We start from the raw sequence: 16,699 nt of genomic DNA, 5'->3' as shown, positions 1-16,699 counted from the left end.
AAACAAGTATCCACAAGTGTCTTTTCTTCAGTATAGATAATGGTGTTTTCCTCTCCCTTTCCTCAGGTGCCTATCCAAGACTCTCACTGAGCTTCAGGTTGAAGAGAAATATTGGATACTTTATTCTTCAAACCTACATGCCCTCCATACTGATTACCATTTTATCATGGGTGTCATTCTGGATCAATTATGATGCATCAGCAGCAAGAGTTGCCCTCGGTATGTGCTAAGAATGAGTGGGACATTAAAATGTCAGACTGAATGTTGCCTTCGGAGGTTGTTAAAGACTGCAACATGATGTCAGTGTTTTGATATTCCAAAATAATTTACGTCAAAATCATGTCATTCAGTACTGCCTCAAAAGTGATGACTTTTCCCCTGCATGCAAGAATGTAGCTACCACTAAATCTCTGACATTAGCTGCTCATATGGGTCCTAGCCTTGTTCTCATCACAGTTAATGTTGTTGTCAGTAGCTTCAGTGAGGGGACGAGCTCCAGAATCATACTCCAAGGGTTTGAGCATGGGCTTTTAGTCCAGCTTAGTGTGGGAAGACAAGCCTGGCTCCAAGGCTCCACGTGAGGTCCTGGGTGCTTTAACTGACAATGGCAGGAGCAGACCTCGAGAACCATGTGCTAGTTAAGAGGGCAAGGGCATCTCAGTTATGGACCATGACATCCCACCTCACCCTCAGAATGCACAGTATGTCAGGTGCATTTTTATGACAAAGTGTTGTTTACCTCATGGCAGAAAAACATAGATTTAGCACAGGTTGGTGATCCCAGACATTTTCAGACCAAAGTATCCTTTAGATAAGGGAAGATGGCTCCAAAATATCTCACAGGAGATATTTTGTCAGTTATAAAGCATGCTCAGGGATAGCTATAGGCGAGGAAGATTAAATGGATCCATAAATCCTTATGACTATTGCTGCCTCTCATCAGAAATCCTGTCTTCAGCCCTGTGCTTCCCAATAGCTTTCTACCCAAAACTTGACACTAAACCTATGCTGTATAACTTCCTGCTATACTCTTTTCTCTTCTTAAAACAGGAACATATTCCATGGTTCCCTTATTTTTCTGATATCTAACACAGAAAACTAGGACTTCAACCCATGTCCGTATGATTCCCCACCTCCCACACACGAAAGCAACTTGGGCAGCTACACCTATACCTTTGTGCAATGTAATATTACGTCCTAGTACCTGAACTTAGATAACTGAAGATATTGTAGATTAACTGCATTTACTGTATAACAGTTCTACAGATCTTGTGGATTAGCTGTTGCACATGGGCATGACACAATCTGGCATTACCACTCAGCAGCTACCTAAGCAGTAGCTTCATGGGAAGTGGGACATAGAGTCCAAATAGCTCTGTTGTGTTCATAAATGAACTACTGGATACCAAAAATCCATCCTGGAGACATTATGGCTGAGTGAGGGGAATATTTCAAACACAGCAGTCAGTATCTAGATTTTACATGCTGGCCAGGATTGCAGAGAACAGATGCGCAGAGAGAAGTTACCAAACCCAGTGACATTCCATGCCCTTCTATAGGAGGTTCACATGTTTTTTTTGCTTGTTTAAGGAATAGGACAGCCTCATGTGGCCTATTTCTGTGTAAAAGTTCATCAAGTACCATACTGTGATAACACAAATATTAGAACAAAAGTCAGAGTACATTCAAAGCAAGCTCAGGACCCCAAATGCTCTATTTCACATTGATAGAAAGTCCTTTTGAGAGAGTGAAAATCCATCTAGTAGGTTCTTCTGAGAAAACAATTAGTGCCTTGGTGGTTATGCCTGTGATGTTTGTATAATAAACTTCAGTACCATGGGTCTAATGCTACCTTCCTTTGTATAGCCCCTTTATGACTCTGAAGCTGATATGAAATGGTGCCAAAGTTTAAAGGCAATAATAGCACCTTTGGAGATATGTAACTGGCTCTGAAAAGGGAAGTACAGAGGAGGGTAAGGCCTGCTGGCCTCGCTGTTTCTTAGAGAAAGGACTCCTGTGCAATTCTTAGGGACACAGAGCTTTTACTCAGCCCCTGCAGGAGGCCTGTGTTCTCCTCAAGAGCCTGATTCTAGTTCATTCCCTTCCTTGGTGTGTTCCTGTCCCTGGTCCCTTGTTGCACATGTCATCTATGCTCCAGCCCGCACTGAACCCAGTAGTTGCCTCGACAGAAACCCAGGCATGGAGCAAAGGGCAGCTCATTCCAGAGACTGTGTGCTGTGGACATGGCAGATAGAGGCTGATGCAGGGCTGATTTCAAGAGAAATATTCAAACCTGTCAATTCTGCTCAAAACTGAGTTTTTGCTAGTTCACCCTAGAAGTTCCTAAACACAGTCTTTTGAGTGAGGAGAAAAATAATCTCTAGAGTTCTCACTCTTTGTAAGGGCTATAATCACAAGATTAACCTATTTTTCTGTGATCAGTGAGTGTTATCTGCTTCTCATCCAGCTGTACTTTATTGATCTTCAAAAGGGAATTTGCCTGCAGAGTGTCAGGATCTCCTAGGGGATCTATTTCCTTTTGGTTGGTGGTAGCCACCTTTCTCTTCAGTGTGGTTAATCTTCTGGATCACAAAGAGCCACCAAGCTCTGCCTGTGTGGTGTTTCAGGACTTACCTCTGGAATCTAGATTGCAGCCTGGGAACAAGCACCAAAAATGTAGGCATTATGCATCGCACTGGACAGGCTTTTAAGTCTGTTGTTGACCTAGGCTGTGGTAAGCATCTATGGGATGCTAGTGAGATACCTAGGGTGTGTTAAAAGGAATTTATGGGATTTCTGATACAAGAATCAGTTTGGTCTTAGGCAATTTTTGAATCCCTTATGGGAAGCAGCAGCAGGTAACCCTACAAAGAAAGAAGCTAATTCAGGCTCATGAAATCCCTTGGGCTGCAAATGTGTGATAGGTTTGCTGCAGTCCTTCAGCCTCCTCACCCCTATTCCTTGTGCTGACATGGAGTTTTTCTAGAGACTTCGTCAAAGTTTCTTTAGGTAAAAATAATGTGTCAGCTATACTCATTTTATTGCAGAGCTGGTTGAGTTAAAGTCAATACAATTTTCAAATAAGCTTGTGCTGTGTGTGCCTCCACTGTATTTCAAACCGTGAAACATCTGACATCAACACACACTTGTTTCACTTGTTTAGAAGAAAAGCACTGAAAACCGCATGATGCTGACCTACTAAATATACAAAATATCTGTTACAGAACCTCATAGGCTACTACTGCAGTTCCCTGGAGTGACACTGTTTACACTGACAGCTTGATTTTGAGTTATATTGTCTTTATGCCTGTCTCTTCAGGTAAAAGAAGTAGTGCTTCATAATATGGCAGCAATATTCTTTTTGTTCTCTTTGTTCTGCCTGCATCTTAGTGACTACTTACAAACTGATGGTATAATTATGGAATCAGAGAAAATAGTAATGGAGAGAACCTATTAGAATGGCTTGCCTCTTCTACCAATGTAGACTTATTCTGCAAATCAGTGTTTTCAGCCACCTGTGATTTGCAATTCCCATTAAATTTCCAGCAGAGATACAGACCCTGCAGTTTATTGTGAATTCAAGCAGACCAACAATAAATTTGCTTTTCTTACCAGCTTTTCAAAGCAGTGCTCTGTGATGTATTTTCAGGTGCTATGTCCATTCTTTGGTAAATAAATGAGGGTTTGTCATACCTTATAGATTTTCTAGGCAGTTTATTAGTGTCCAGTCGATCACTATAAAAATACTGCTTTCCCTCCTTCACTTTTTCTTTCCAGAAATGCACCTGTCTAGCTCTCACTGCTCATCTCACTTCTTTCTGTGTAAAAATTAGACTACTGCTCTAAACTAGTCATCTCAAATCCCTCTTCTATATTGTCCTTTCCTGAAACAGGTGACTAAAATAGATGCGATACACTGCTCTAGAAATGTGCCTGTCTCTCTCCATCTACTGCAGAGGGCCCCTAGAGGACTAACTTCAACCACCTGCTTAACCCTTAGAAATTTAAAACTGCACGGGAAGAATCTTTCACTATCCATTTGAACACTCTGTCTTAATAAAGAATCATAGAATTGTTTTGGTTGGAGGAGACCTTTAAGATCATGAAGTCCAACTGTTAACCTGACACTGCCAAGACTACCACTAAACCATGTCCCTAAGGACCTCATCTATGTGCACATGGTTTTATCTATGCAGACCTCTAATTAGTTTTATAACTTTTAAAAAACTTCCCTCCATTGTGCTTAGCAGCACCATGCTGGAAGAGCACACCTCTCAATGCTTGGCAGACTATCTTTGCCTTCCTGTCGCAGATCAGTTTGGTCTTCATGGAGGAGATCCTCAGTACATCTGCACTGGCTTCTGTGAAGCGACGTTAACTCATGGCAGTGGTGCCAGGCCCCGTTGTTAGCAGTTTCCCCTGACCGTAAGAACAAAATACTGTTACAGAATAATAATGCATCAAGCTTTAATTTTGCTTTCATTTACAGTGATGTCACCTGAGAGACATCTTCCACAAATTTTTAAGCTTCTTCACATTGAGAAGGCAAATTTGCCAAAAACAAAAACAAAATTGAACCATGATCTGCTTAGAGTTGTAAGATATGTGCTCTTTTTTTCTTTGTGTAGGAATTACAACTGTGCTGACTATGACAACAATCAACACTCATCTGCGAGAGACTTTGCCTAAAATTCCATATGTTAAAGCCATTGACATGTATCTTATGGGCTGCTTTGTATTTGTCTTCTTGGCCTTACTTGAATACGCCTTTGTCAACTACATTTTCTTCGGAAAAGGCCCTCAAAGACAGAAGAAACTTGCAGAAAAAACAGCAAAGGCAAACAACGATCGCTTGAAGTTTGAAGGCAACCGGGTAGGATTCTTTAATCTAAATATAATCTCTCTTTTCTTTTATTACAAAAACTAACTGTATGAAATTTTTTTAAAAAGCATAAAAATATCACCAACCACATCTCTCTTTTGCAGACAAGCTTTGGCATTTTTATACTCAAGAACCTACATAGAAGAAAATATTTAGCCATACAAAAATTGAAGTTAGCATAATCTATATGACAAGTAACTGTAAGAAGAAGATAACAATAGGAGTGCAACTAGCTTGAAAATAAAGGTCCAGATCTACAAAGGCATTTATTTGTCTAAATCAAATATAATTTAATTGTGATTTTCTTCAAGTACCTACATAAGGGAATCCAGGATCAGAGCATGCTTTTTCTCACTTCGAGCAGATGCCTTTAGAATGGGAGAGAACAGATAAGGGATTAGTTCTGCCAAGCTAATTAATTGTCCAGCATAGCTGAACCACTGTGTGTGGCATCACCATGTGCTGCTTAAGACTGGCAGAAAATTGTGATTCCTAGAGAAACCTTCAGATTGATATCTGAAACACAGTATTGGCATGGCCTGGCTGATTGCACAGTAGCCTATTTCCTTGCTTGGAGTATTACTTCATCCAATGAATACTCTTTTTTCCCTTTGCAAGAGAAATGCAGTGTATTCAATATTATGTGATGTTAGCAAGCCATGTCAGTTTGAATAGAACATCTTTTTTGGCTGAAATGCTTCCAGTGAGTCTTTTTCATTCAGTTTTGTTAAGTAAGACTGTTTTTTTTCTATCAGCTATAAATTAGAAGAGCTCACAGTGACAAAACCACTACGAGTTCATTAAATACCAGGATCATAAAAGCAATTTCAAGCTGTATTTTTTGATCCTAATGATTTTGTCTGCTATGGTAAATGTAATGCATAACTACACCTTATTATCGACATTCATATCTGTGAAATCATTTTTGAACCAATAAACTCATTTTTGTCCACTACATTATGAAACCAAATTCTCATCACAGTTGGCAGCACTGCTTAGGACTAAGCTAAAAGCAAGAATGAATTCCCTTTCATGGAAAAACAAATAGTTATAAAAAAAGCAGATGGGAATAGGAAAGTATCACAACTGAAAGTGATGTAGGTTTTAGCTGCAAGCAGGTAATGTAGATGTATGCACTGAGGTTCAGTTCTCCCAATGGAAACCTTCTGGTGAATCTCATCCATTTAAATGATTTACATAATTCAGTACAAGACTTGTTAATGAGCTCAATAGCACCCCATGCCTGACTGTTCTTCTATCTTGAGATCAATTGGTCTGTATTGTCAAAAGAAGCCTAAATACCTTAACTAATGAAAATGAGTGGTTTTCATACTCAGATCATGCTATTTTTATATCCCGGACCTGATCATACCAAATATCAACCTTTTTTTTTTTAAATCACTTTTGATTTACAACTTATTCTTTTCTTTTTGGACCATCCTAAACAAATATCATGGACTGTTCTGATTTTTATGCTGGTTTAATATCAAGCATGCATGAATGACATTAGGACACAAATTCAGCACACCAGAGCTGAAAGAAGAGGGTGTTACTTTGTCCCTTGGAGTCCCATCTGTGAAAGGGAACTCTATATGCTTTGTAGAAATGCATATGCTCATACTGACTGTGAATATTTGCTGTTTAAATGGCACAGGATAAATAATGAGTTGTGGTACCATTCTGTGTAGAACACAATTTGTCTCCAGACCTCAGCTGGTGAAGTCAAAAAAGCTTCGTTGTAGTCACTGGCTTCAGTGCCTTTGGAGAAGCAGTGCCAGCATACAACAGGAAAAAGCAGGAACATTAGGTAGAGCTGGTCAGAAATCATTCTTTGAAACAAAACATAGACAGAAAATGCAGATTCAGTGGATGTGGGATGTCAAATCTGAAGTTCTCCTTTGAGAAACACTGGCAAATGGAAAGCAGAGGGAGTTTCTTGGAGTAGGTAAGAGGTCCCATTACTTCCACGATAAGCAGCTGAGGGAAAACCCATCTAGCAAATCTATTTTGGACAAAGTTTACCAGGGCTTCCAGATACCACAGCCCTGATGCACGAAAATGGTTTCCATGATTCTGGGTCATACCCACTGTGTACTGTGCTGTACAGACATCCATGGATGCAGCAGGACAGGTGGTAATGCCAGAGTTTTTAACATATTTGCAATGGAAAACAGTACCTGCAGGCTCTGCAACCTTGGCTCTGACCTCTTCAGAGGCGGTAAAGAGGCATTCAATTGTAACTTCTCCTTTGGTGGTTCTTGAAGATCATTGAATTTGATGGAGATAATGGCTGCTTGGCATTTGCTTGCTTCTTGCTTTGGAGCTGGGACTCAGGGCTGAATGTTCTGGGAGAGGCTCACAAACTGGAGGGCATACTGCACAGTAAGGGAGGCTCAGAGCCATGGATGGAGACTCCTTTGTGCAAGTTCAGTGAAATTATTGTTTTTCTCATGTTCGTGAGTCTTCAAGCTTCTGTGGAGTGTATTTCCATTCAGAAAGAGAAGGTTTCTAATCCTGGTAAATATTTCAAATCTCACATGATTTGAGGCTGAGTAGCATTTTTAAAGAAAGAGAGAGTGCCTATAAACAGGCAACTGCCTTTGCAGCTATAGCTACTATTTGATGATTGTCAAAATGTACACTGGACTGGAAAGAAGATTGAAAAGGGTTCAAATATACAACTGGGAAAAGGCTTTATTTTTAGTTTGTTTCTAAGACTACCATTTTGGATTGGTTTGTGCTGCTGTTTTGTTTTAGTAGTTGAATTTGCTTGATTATGAGCCATGTGCATGGGCTCCCTGTCATTGATTTAGAGTAGTAGCCCAGAGGCACTAGAAAAAAAAAAAAAGGAAAGAAAAAAAATATATATATAAAAATTAGTCCATTTATTGTCCATATAAGATGCTGTAACTTGTGTATGTAGTGACAGAACAACTCTGGGCTGTGTCAGGTCCAGCCTGAGTCGGTGCTCAGCCAGGAGGGGCTGTGGCGCTGTGGGAGTCGCTTGTTTGTGTTGGGAGGCAGGGCTGGCAGAGCAGAGGCAGCACAACATATTGCCTGGCATTCAGGCCCTGGGTTCTAGCGTTGCTCTTATGGTACCCAAGACTGGGAATGCTGCTGAGGCAGTGTCTGTCCTCAGGCAAAGGGAATAAGAAGAAGATGAAGGAAAATGCCATGTTATTTCCATTCAGGAACATTTTAGCCAATGGAAACAACTAGAACCATCATGGACACTGGTGTTGTAGTTCATTTTTTACACATCAAAGAGCTGAAGTCTGGTGTGCAAGCTAGCAGGCTTGGTTATAAACATTCCTCTTATAGGAGCAAGAGGGTTTTTCATGCTTTCCTAGTCTTATTTGATTGTAGAGCACGAGAGATTTAATAACAAAAATGTTCTAGGCCACAAGATCCGCAGATGTGGGTATGTTTGTGTTTTATTTGATAATTACATTGCAAAGCGGCCACTGTCCATGCTCAGTAACTCTGCTTCCTAATGCATTTGCATTTGCATTGTCCCGTGTCGGAGGTCACGGGTTTGAAAAGCCAAAACTGGCACAGCCATCTCCATATCAGTGCTGCTGCTGTGGACGTGTCTCTCCACAATGCCAAGCTTTTAAGCACTTCTCTCTGAGCTGTTCCTGACACGCTGCCATCAAAACTTGCTGTGTTGGGGGGGCTTCACCAGCTGCTGCCGCCGAGCTGCCTGTTGGCTTCACTGCTCCCATTACGGCTTTTTGTCCAGCTCTGCCCATGTGCTAAAGCCATCGAGCTCAATAGCTCCAGGCGTTAGGGAAAGAAGAGCCCTTGTAGCATGCGAATGGCACAGCCAGTGTCCTCGCATTGCACAATGAGGAAAAGCAGCGAGGAGAGGAAAACTCTACCCTGTATTCTCCCATGTAGCACTGCCGAAGGTAGCATGATGACTGAGATGCATCTGACGGATCTGAATCTCTGGGAATGGTTTCAGAAGATTCAGAGATGGCGATGAGATGAAACCTGAGCGAGCCTTTACGAATGACTCATTTGTGGATCAGCAGCTGACTGCAAAGAAAATTTCACGGATGGCCTTCTCTTCATTTGACTGCTTTTGCATCATATTTTATTTCAGAAAATGCACTATAAACAGTATTCCTTGCTGAACTTTTCCAGCCTGTTCTCAGTAAACCACAGTTACTGGAGATGGATACAAGATTTTTTTTTTTTTGTGTAAACCAATTTTCTTCAACATAACCAGTTTTGAATTGAAAACTCTCTCTTGAAAACCTTGATACACTGTTTCATATATAAGGACAAGCTGTAGTATAAAGGAAGAATTGAATCTTGATTTTTCGTAAAATATTTATTGTGCCTGTGGTATTAAAGTCCTCCGTTTGTGGAAAAACTGTCAGAAAAGAATATGTAGCCTGTAAAAATGTTTTCCCTTGAAAACCGATCACCATTGCTGTGGATCAATTCTATTTCTGCTCTTTGCATTGGCAGATCCAGACTTCATTTGTTGCTCTCCATGCACTTTCAGTTTTGCAACATAAATTCTTTTAAATAAGGCTCAGATACAGCCTAATTTACAACTAAATCAGCAGGAGAGAGCTCTAAGGCAATCCTGTTCTCACTTGTTGTTCACTCTTGTGATAGAGGCTACTGGCATAATCAGCTGGTGAGCATGTGTTTTAGACATTGCTCCTTCTGGGCCAATCCACAGAGGTTATGATTTGTTACAGTCCCCTGCTAAAAATATTGCTTCTTAGTTGAAGCTGTGGCAATTTACGTTTTCAGTTTGGTGGGTCCAAAGGTTCAGCCCCAGGGTATCAATCAGGAGGGTAACTATCACACAAACTTATTCAAGCTTCAAACCCCTGTGGCTGTCAGACATGTGGGAAGAGCTTCCTTTGAACAAAAACAATGCACAACCCTTTATAAAAAGGCCCTTCTCATCAGACGGTTCCTTCATGTTTTGGTTTTTTTTTTTTTTAGCTCTGGAGATTCCTGGCTCAAACCCCGCTGTCAGCCACAGCTGAGAACAGAGGCTCAGGCCACTTACATCTACTTAGCACTTTTAAAGAATTGTTAATCGTAGCAACCCTTCTCACAAGTGGGATTTTATTCTGAGAATGAATATCTTGGCTGCTGTGGCAGAATTATCACTCAGTTTAAACTGGGAAATATGAGAATAGCAAAGCTTCCAGTATTCTCCTGTGCATATTCATCTTTCCTGGATATTTTTTTCAGTGCTGTTTTGAACAGTGGGATATTTCTGAAACATGAGTGTGATGAGTAGGTGCGAAATTTTGAAAAATATCTGTCATGGGTGACAAGCACAGTTTGTGTGGGAAGAACTCTAGTCCTGTAGTGCTTATGATGGGACATTCATTGTGCACTGGGAGCCTCATGCTTGTACTAATTTTGTTCTACAGCCACTTTGCACAAGTATGAATGGTGCAAATCCAGAGGCAGTAAGATTTGCACATGCAATCCATCGTACAGCCCAGAAATTGTAAGAATCCACAGACAATGTACAATACAGGGGAAGAGAGGACCATACATTAGTTTCCTTTTCTTTGTCTGTTCAAATATACCGAAGTTAATTGTCAAACTCTGCTCTACTTGGTAGACAGGGATACTAAGATGCAACTTCCTAGTTTTTTTTATTCTTCATACTTTCTGTTTTTTTCAAGATCCTTCCATCTTCCCAGTTCTATTGGCTACCCTGGGCTCATCTTCTAGGCTTCATTTTTTTTGTGCTCATTAATTAATATAAGCATATACAATGATAGTGAGAGAAGTATCAACTTTTAGACTCCAGGAAAATACTTGACACTGTCATTTTTGCTATGCTTGCCATTTGAAATTAATTTTAAAATAACCAAGCTATAATGTGATCAATGGGTTTTGCTTTAAGCAAAGATAACACTTAGGGCCTGATCATGTACTGTTCTACATGTTGCAAAGCCATTTTTACATTAAGACGATGAAAACTGCTACCAGGTAGTTTACTACTTGCAAAACCATAGATGCTTGCACCAGGGTGGATCAAGTGAGAATCAGATAGCTGGAGTCTAGGTTGCAATTTCCACCAAAAATAATTTCCATTTTCTAATAACTTTAAAGAGAGATCTATTTTGTGGGATAATATACTTGAATAGTAATTTTGATGTAAAATAGCACAAGACTAACTACAGAGACAGCTTTTCATGCTGTTAGTTAAGCCTGCTATTTGCATTTATATTGCTTCATATGATGGAAAGTGTTTACATGGTATTTAAAAATTTGGGATTGATGAACTCCTAAACAAATCTATGGGATTTTAGCAAAATGGTGCCTCTTTTTATGTAGTCAAGTGCAAGCCTTATGAGGAAAAAGAGATGTCATTGTGAAGTACTCCTTAAAATTTATGGAATATTAAACAGAGAACTAAATGAACGTGAAATAATTCAGACACTACCTACTAGTAAATCAAGCCTTATGGTAGTTTCCCAACTGTAGTAAAATGTTTTCAAACTGGCATTAAAGCTGAAGTTTTTCAAGAATCTTGATTGGATAAAGGTATTAAATAGCAGCTCTTGTCTTTCATGTCTTTACAATACCTAACATCTAAATGAGCCAGTACTTGTTTGGAATTAAGTAGATTCAGGACTTTCCAGGTGTAAAAGGGCATTGAAGTTTCATAGCTACAACATGCAATTGAAGTTGAGCCCATTGGTGATGTGGTGTTCCTCCAAGAGCAAGGACCAGAGGTTCTTTGTGAGCCTTATCTTAATTCGCCCCCTCCTAGCTTCAGTTAGGTAAGTTATGGTCATTTTTGTGTGATGACAACAGACTGCTACAGTCTTTAGGTTTTTTATTTGTACTGCAGTATGTATAGTTCAGAAATGGTGAACCTTCAAAAGTGAATGTTTTTCTGTGTATAAAACATCTCACAGCATTTCATACTTCTCAGCCTCCAAACAGAGTTATATGAGATTCAATCACTTCACCCTGATGCAGGAGCTGTAGTTGTTCAGAGGTGGGAGGGATGGGGTTTGATTAAAATTGATTCTGAAATAAGAGCATCAGTTTTGCATATTTGGATCCATGCTGATTCAGCAGGGAATTAATTAATGCTTTGGTACCCAGCTTTGATGAGCTCACTGGGAAACACGCCATGGAAACAACCAGCCCTGGCTTCTGTTGGGGACAAGATGGGAGCACCAGCAGTGGAGACCACAGCAGGGAAATGGGAATGAATGGCTTCAGGTGGAGCCATGGTCAGGCAGAAAGGAGACTGTGACAAGCACAGAGACACAGGGTTGGCAGAGAAGACGAAAGAGAGAAGTCTTTAGGTTAAAGCTGAATGGCAAGGAGTGAGGGGAAATCAGCTGAATCCACAATGTCATCTCTCTGATTTATAACAAGGTTCAAGAGTAAAGCCTGGTGTTAACATTATGGGGAGAATTTCCAGTGCACAGACAGTGACATTTTTGAGCCAGGTGATAAAATTATATTCTGAAACTCACAAGGAGCAAAACTAGTGTTTTGTCAAAGACATTGGTGTTGTTCGTCATGTGCGGCCATGACTGTCTGTAATCGGTTCAGCTGCTTTGATTAATCTATATCTGCACAGGGGGTAGCATTTTCCCTGTAGCCTCCAAGCAACACTCCTGTTCACTCAAAGAAGATTTTACCTTACCTGTATATTCAGGCAAACATGAGTTAACTTGCAGATGGTACCCTCACATTTTTGGTTTGCTTCTTTATTCATTGAGAGAGCTTGTGTACATTTGTCAAAGTCATTTAAATCATTGCTTAAATCATTCAGAAGTCATGCTTATGTGCACATACATACTTTTTAACATGTTGCATGCATTAAGTATTCATACTTCACAACATCACCTTAAGATTGCCACAGAGCATTATTAACATAAGTTGCTTTAATGTTTTTGAGGGCTTAGGTGGTTTATCCAAAACCTCTGAAGGAATCAATACAATTTGCAGGAATAGATCTCGAGAGTATCTGTGGACTAGAAGCCTGATTTCAGTTTCCGCAGACCCCTTCATCTCTCCATCTGCTCCTTCCTTGTATTTGACATGCAAGTCTGTTCCTCTGTTAACAAAGAGATACATTTCAAAAGTATGTTTCCAAATATGCTTCATTTGACATTTTGAGAAAATATATGCTGTCATGCAGCTTCATAGGACATAATGGTATCTTCAAACAAAGCATCTACACAGATGTTGTCCTGACCACCTTTCTAGTTTGATTTATAGATGCAGTGACAAGCAGTGAAAAGTGGCAGCATCATTGGCAGAAGCCACGATAGAGTGGCATGTAAGGTTGGCAGAAGGTGAAGAAGGCTACGCAGTGCAATGAAATAACCGGAATCAAAATAATTCTTTGGGCAGGAGAAGCCTGAATACTTAGGTGTACCCTCTAGAATAGAAGCTTTCAGCCGACACCTCACTTACAAAGTCCAGGCTTGGTGTAGAAGGACAAAATATCCATGGATGGGATAAAGTCTGTATATATATATATACATAGGTGACAGAGAGATCAGGAAGCCCTCAGGGAAAGAACAACTGATACTGTGGTGGTGGAAGGAAGGAAAGGGAGTGGAGACCTGCAAGGGGAAGACAGTGCTGTCAGGGTGGAGCCTAGCAAAATGGTCTCTGCTGAGGCATTTTCAGTAAGCTGAATGACATTTCTCAAAGCCTAGTTGGAGATGGGAAAGGAGATGACATGTGACACTGTGGAGGCCTGGGTGGAAGATTTAGTTTTAAGCTTCATAAAGAAAATGCGGATTGTGGAGATATTTTACACAATGCTGCTATAAATCCCGGTCATAATTTGCACACTTGGCAGGGGGAGGGGGGGAGAAAAAAAAAGAGAGAAAACTGAATCAGTTCTTTTCAGAGACCACCATAGGTAGTGATGATATCCATGGCTGTATTTTACAGCTGTGTATGTTCCCTGCTTACAGATACTGCTCAGCAGCATGAATTCGTTTCTACAAAACTCAAGCTCATACTTTTGTACCCAGTGGGTTTCTGCCATGGGGAAAATATTTTTTTCTTAATCACCACTGAGGATTCTCCACTCCATTATTTTGGTTCACATTGTTTATTTTTATTTATAAGCACTCATCAGCATAATGTGCTGTTGCCTACAACAGCAGGATTTGTTGGCTACCTTAGGATTTTTTTTTCTGCTTGTCTATATGTCATTCATAGCATTTTATATTATTTTTCCATTTGCAAGAAGCTTGGCTAAGCATTGCTGATATGCTATCATAATTGTTTTCATTAAGGAAAGATGAGCTGTAGCATCACTAATTGATGAAAGAAATATCCATTTTACAGAATTTTAACAAGACTGAAAAAAGCTAAATGCATATGGACAGACACATAGCTACACATGCTTTTAATGCATCACACAAAGCTTGCAAAGGACATGGTATCAGATGACTGTACAAACTTCAAAAGGCCATTACAGTAGTGTGTTTTCTCAACCACTTTTAAACAGATGCTTCTAGGATAGAAGAAGAATTCAAGATATTCAACTGCTGCACAGTTAACACAGCTAGATTGTGTGGCAGGTTAGAAAAATGTCTTAATTGCAGGATGAACTGTGTATGAATAAATTGTATATGTAAAACTGGAAATTATCCTGTATGCCATGATTCACTATCTATTTCTGACACGGGGAATGGAGTTCACTTGATCAGAGTCACACATGCATTAACTGGCTTAAAATACCCAGTACAGAGCATTTATTTTACATTCAGGTGTTATTTTCGTTTCCCAGAATCTGGCAGGAAACATGGAGCTGATCCCTGCATCAGCTGTCTTCTCTTCCCGTCCTCCAGCATGCAGGCATGGGGCACAAGGTGGTGTGATGCCCCACCACTGAAGCGACCAAATACTGACTCAGACAGCATCATTTGGGCTGCCCGTCAGCACCACTCATGGGAACCAGAAGTTTTTCTGGACTGAAGGAGCTGCACCCAACTCTGTGCTGCTCCTCCTCTGTCAGTACTCCGGGAGTCTAGGGACTCTGGACCAGAATTGAAGGATTCTAAGTGATCATAACCTTCTACTTGTTTACTGAAAATGGCATTGCATTGCCCACCTGTGCTCATCACTGTGCTAAACACTGTGCTCACCACCTCTTGGATATGGAGGTAGAAGAGTGCCACCTGTTTCCCCAGTTCAACAGTTTTCTTCCTTTTCTAAGTTCATTGCTTTTTAAGATCACTTACCCAAGTGGAAAAGCCCCACAGTGAAGCATTGCCATGATTGCAAAACTGTGCAAATGACTTTGGAAGGAGAAGTTCAAGAGATAAGTTGTATATAAGCTCTGTGATTCCAAAATGCAAATAATTCATCAGGTCAGAACTATACTGACCTGAGGTGTGGAGATTTCACTCAACTATATCATCCTTTAAAATGTGACTGGTTTAGAGAGAGAGAGAAATTATTTGTTTTGCCAAATATGGTTCTGTAATGAATGCTGGTAGTATGAAGATGACACTGTGAAAGTATTTAAGCACTTGCCTAATTTAAGCAGATGAGTGTTGCCATTTTTTTCTGAGATTATCACATGCTTAAAATGAATACATGCTTTCTTAAAATATGTATGAGTTGAGCCATTTAAATACACCCACATTCAGCTGATAGATGTCAAGTCTTTTGAAACAATTTATATTTCTATTTTGCCCTCTAGGTGGACACCCATGGAAACATTCTGCTAACATCGCTTGAAATTCACAACGAAGTGGCAAGCAACGAGGTCACCACCAGTGTTACGGATGCCAGAAATTCAACGATATCCTTTGACAACTCAGGAATCCAGTACAGAAAACAAAGCTCACATCGTGAAAGCCTTGGAAGGCGTTCGTCAGAAAGAACAGGCTCCCACAGCAAGAGGGGCCATTTACGAAGAAGATCTTCGCAACTGAAAATAAAAATCCCTGATCTAACAGATGTGAATGCCATTGACAGATGGTCAAGAATGGTGTTTCCATTCACATTTTCTCTTTTCAACTTAATTTATTGGCTCTACTATGTTAACTGAGTGACTGAACTTTTTTAAAGGACTTCAGTTATAACAAATGAAGTAATACATGCCTGCAGAGTTTATATATATTTATATATAAAATATATATATATATGAACTTTTACTATGTAGACCATACTTATGTATGTGTGAATACATATAGCAAAGAATTGTGTGCATGTAAAAGCACACTCTGCAAAGCAGAAATATATGTATGCACACACACAGGTACACATTCATTCTGAGGTTATGGACACTTTAACATAGAATGCACTTCAGAGGAACTTTTTAAATCAAAAGGCAGGTGTCATCAAAACAACAAGCCTTGAGAAAGTAAGCGTTGTATATTATCACTACAAAACTTTGATGGTCATAGAAATTTTCGAACATCTGTAATCGTGTATAAAGTCAGTATTTAGTAACATTGTTTGTAAATGCTGCCATACACACTAATCATAAAGTGACAGAGTTACACTGGTGAGTTTAAAATAAGTCATTTATATTGCAGATACATCAGCTACAATTTCATCAAGCCAAATTTGGTTTTCATTGCTAAAATTTCTTTGGTTTATATATTTCAGAATATATTTTTTCCCAGTCCTGAATGGGCATCATTTTTAATGATTTATTGCTTTCTCTTCTGCTGTAAGCAAACTGATCATGGGAATGTTGCTCTAGGTCTTTGGAGACATATTCATAATATTTCAAACAAGCATTTTAAGTGTCCATCAACAGTGAAACGAATCTTTTGTAAGTACTGTAAATGTACAGCACATTTTCCTTCCCTTGGA

At 39.8% G+C, this 16,699-nt stretch overlaps 1 protein-coding gene across 1 annotated transcript in view; it reads left to right on the top strand.

Moving 5' to 3' along the window:
* Window positions 1-15,926, top strand: part of GABRB3 (gamma-aminobutyric acid type A receptor subunit beta3) — a 113,505-nt gene extending 97,579 nt beyond the window's left edge. The window contains exons 7-9 of the mRNA XM_065637816.1: window positions 67-219; window positions 4,629-4,873; window positions 15,576-15,926. Coding sequence (XP_065493888.1) covers window positions 67-219; window positions 4,629-4,873; window positions 15,576-15,926 — 749 coding nt within the window. The remainder of the gene's footprint in view (window positions 1-66; window positions 220-4,628; window positions 4,874-15,575) is intronic.
* Window positions 15,927-16,699: the final 773 nt, after the last annotated feature.

The sequence above is a fragment of the Caloenas nicobarica genome, chromosome 1, assembly GCF_036013445.1.
Source record: "Caloenas nicobarica isolate bCalNic1 chromosome 1, bCalNic1.hap1, whole genome shotgun sequence".
Lineage (NCBI taxonomy): Eukaryota > Metazoa > Chordata > Aves > Columbiformes > Columbidae > Caloenas > Caloenas nicobarica.
This window is presented reverse-complemented; position numbering and strand designations above follow the sequence as displayed.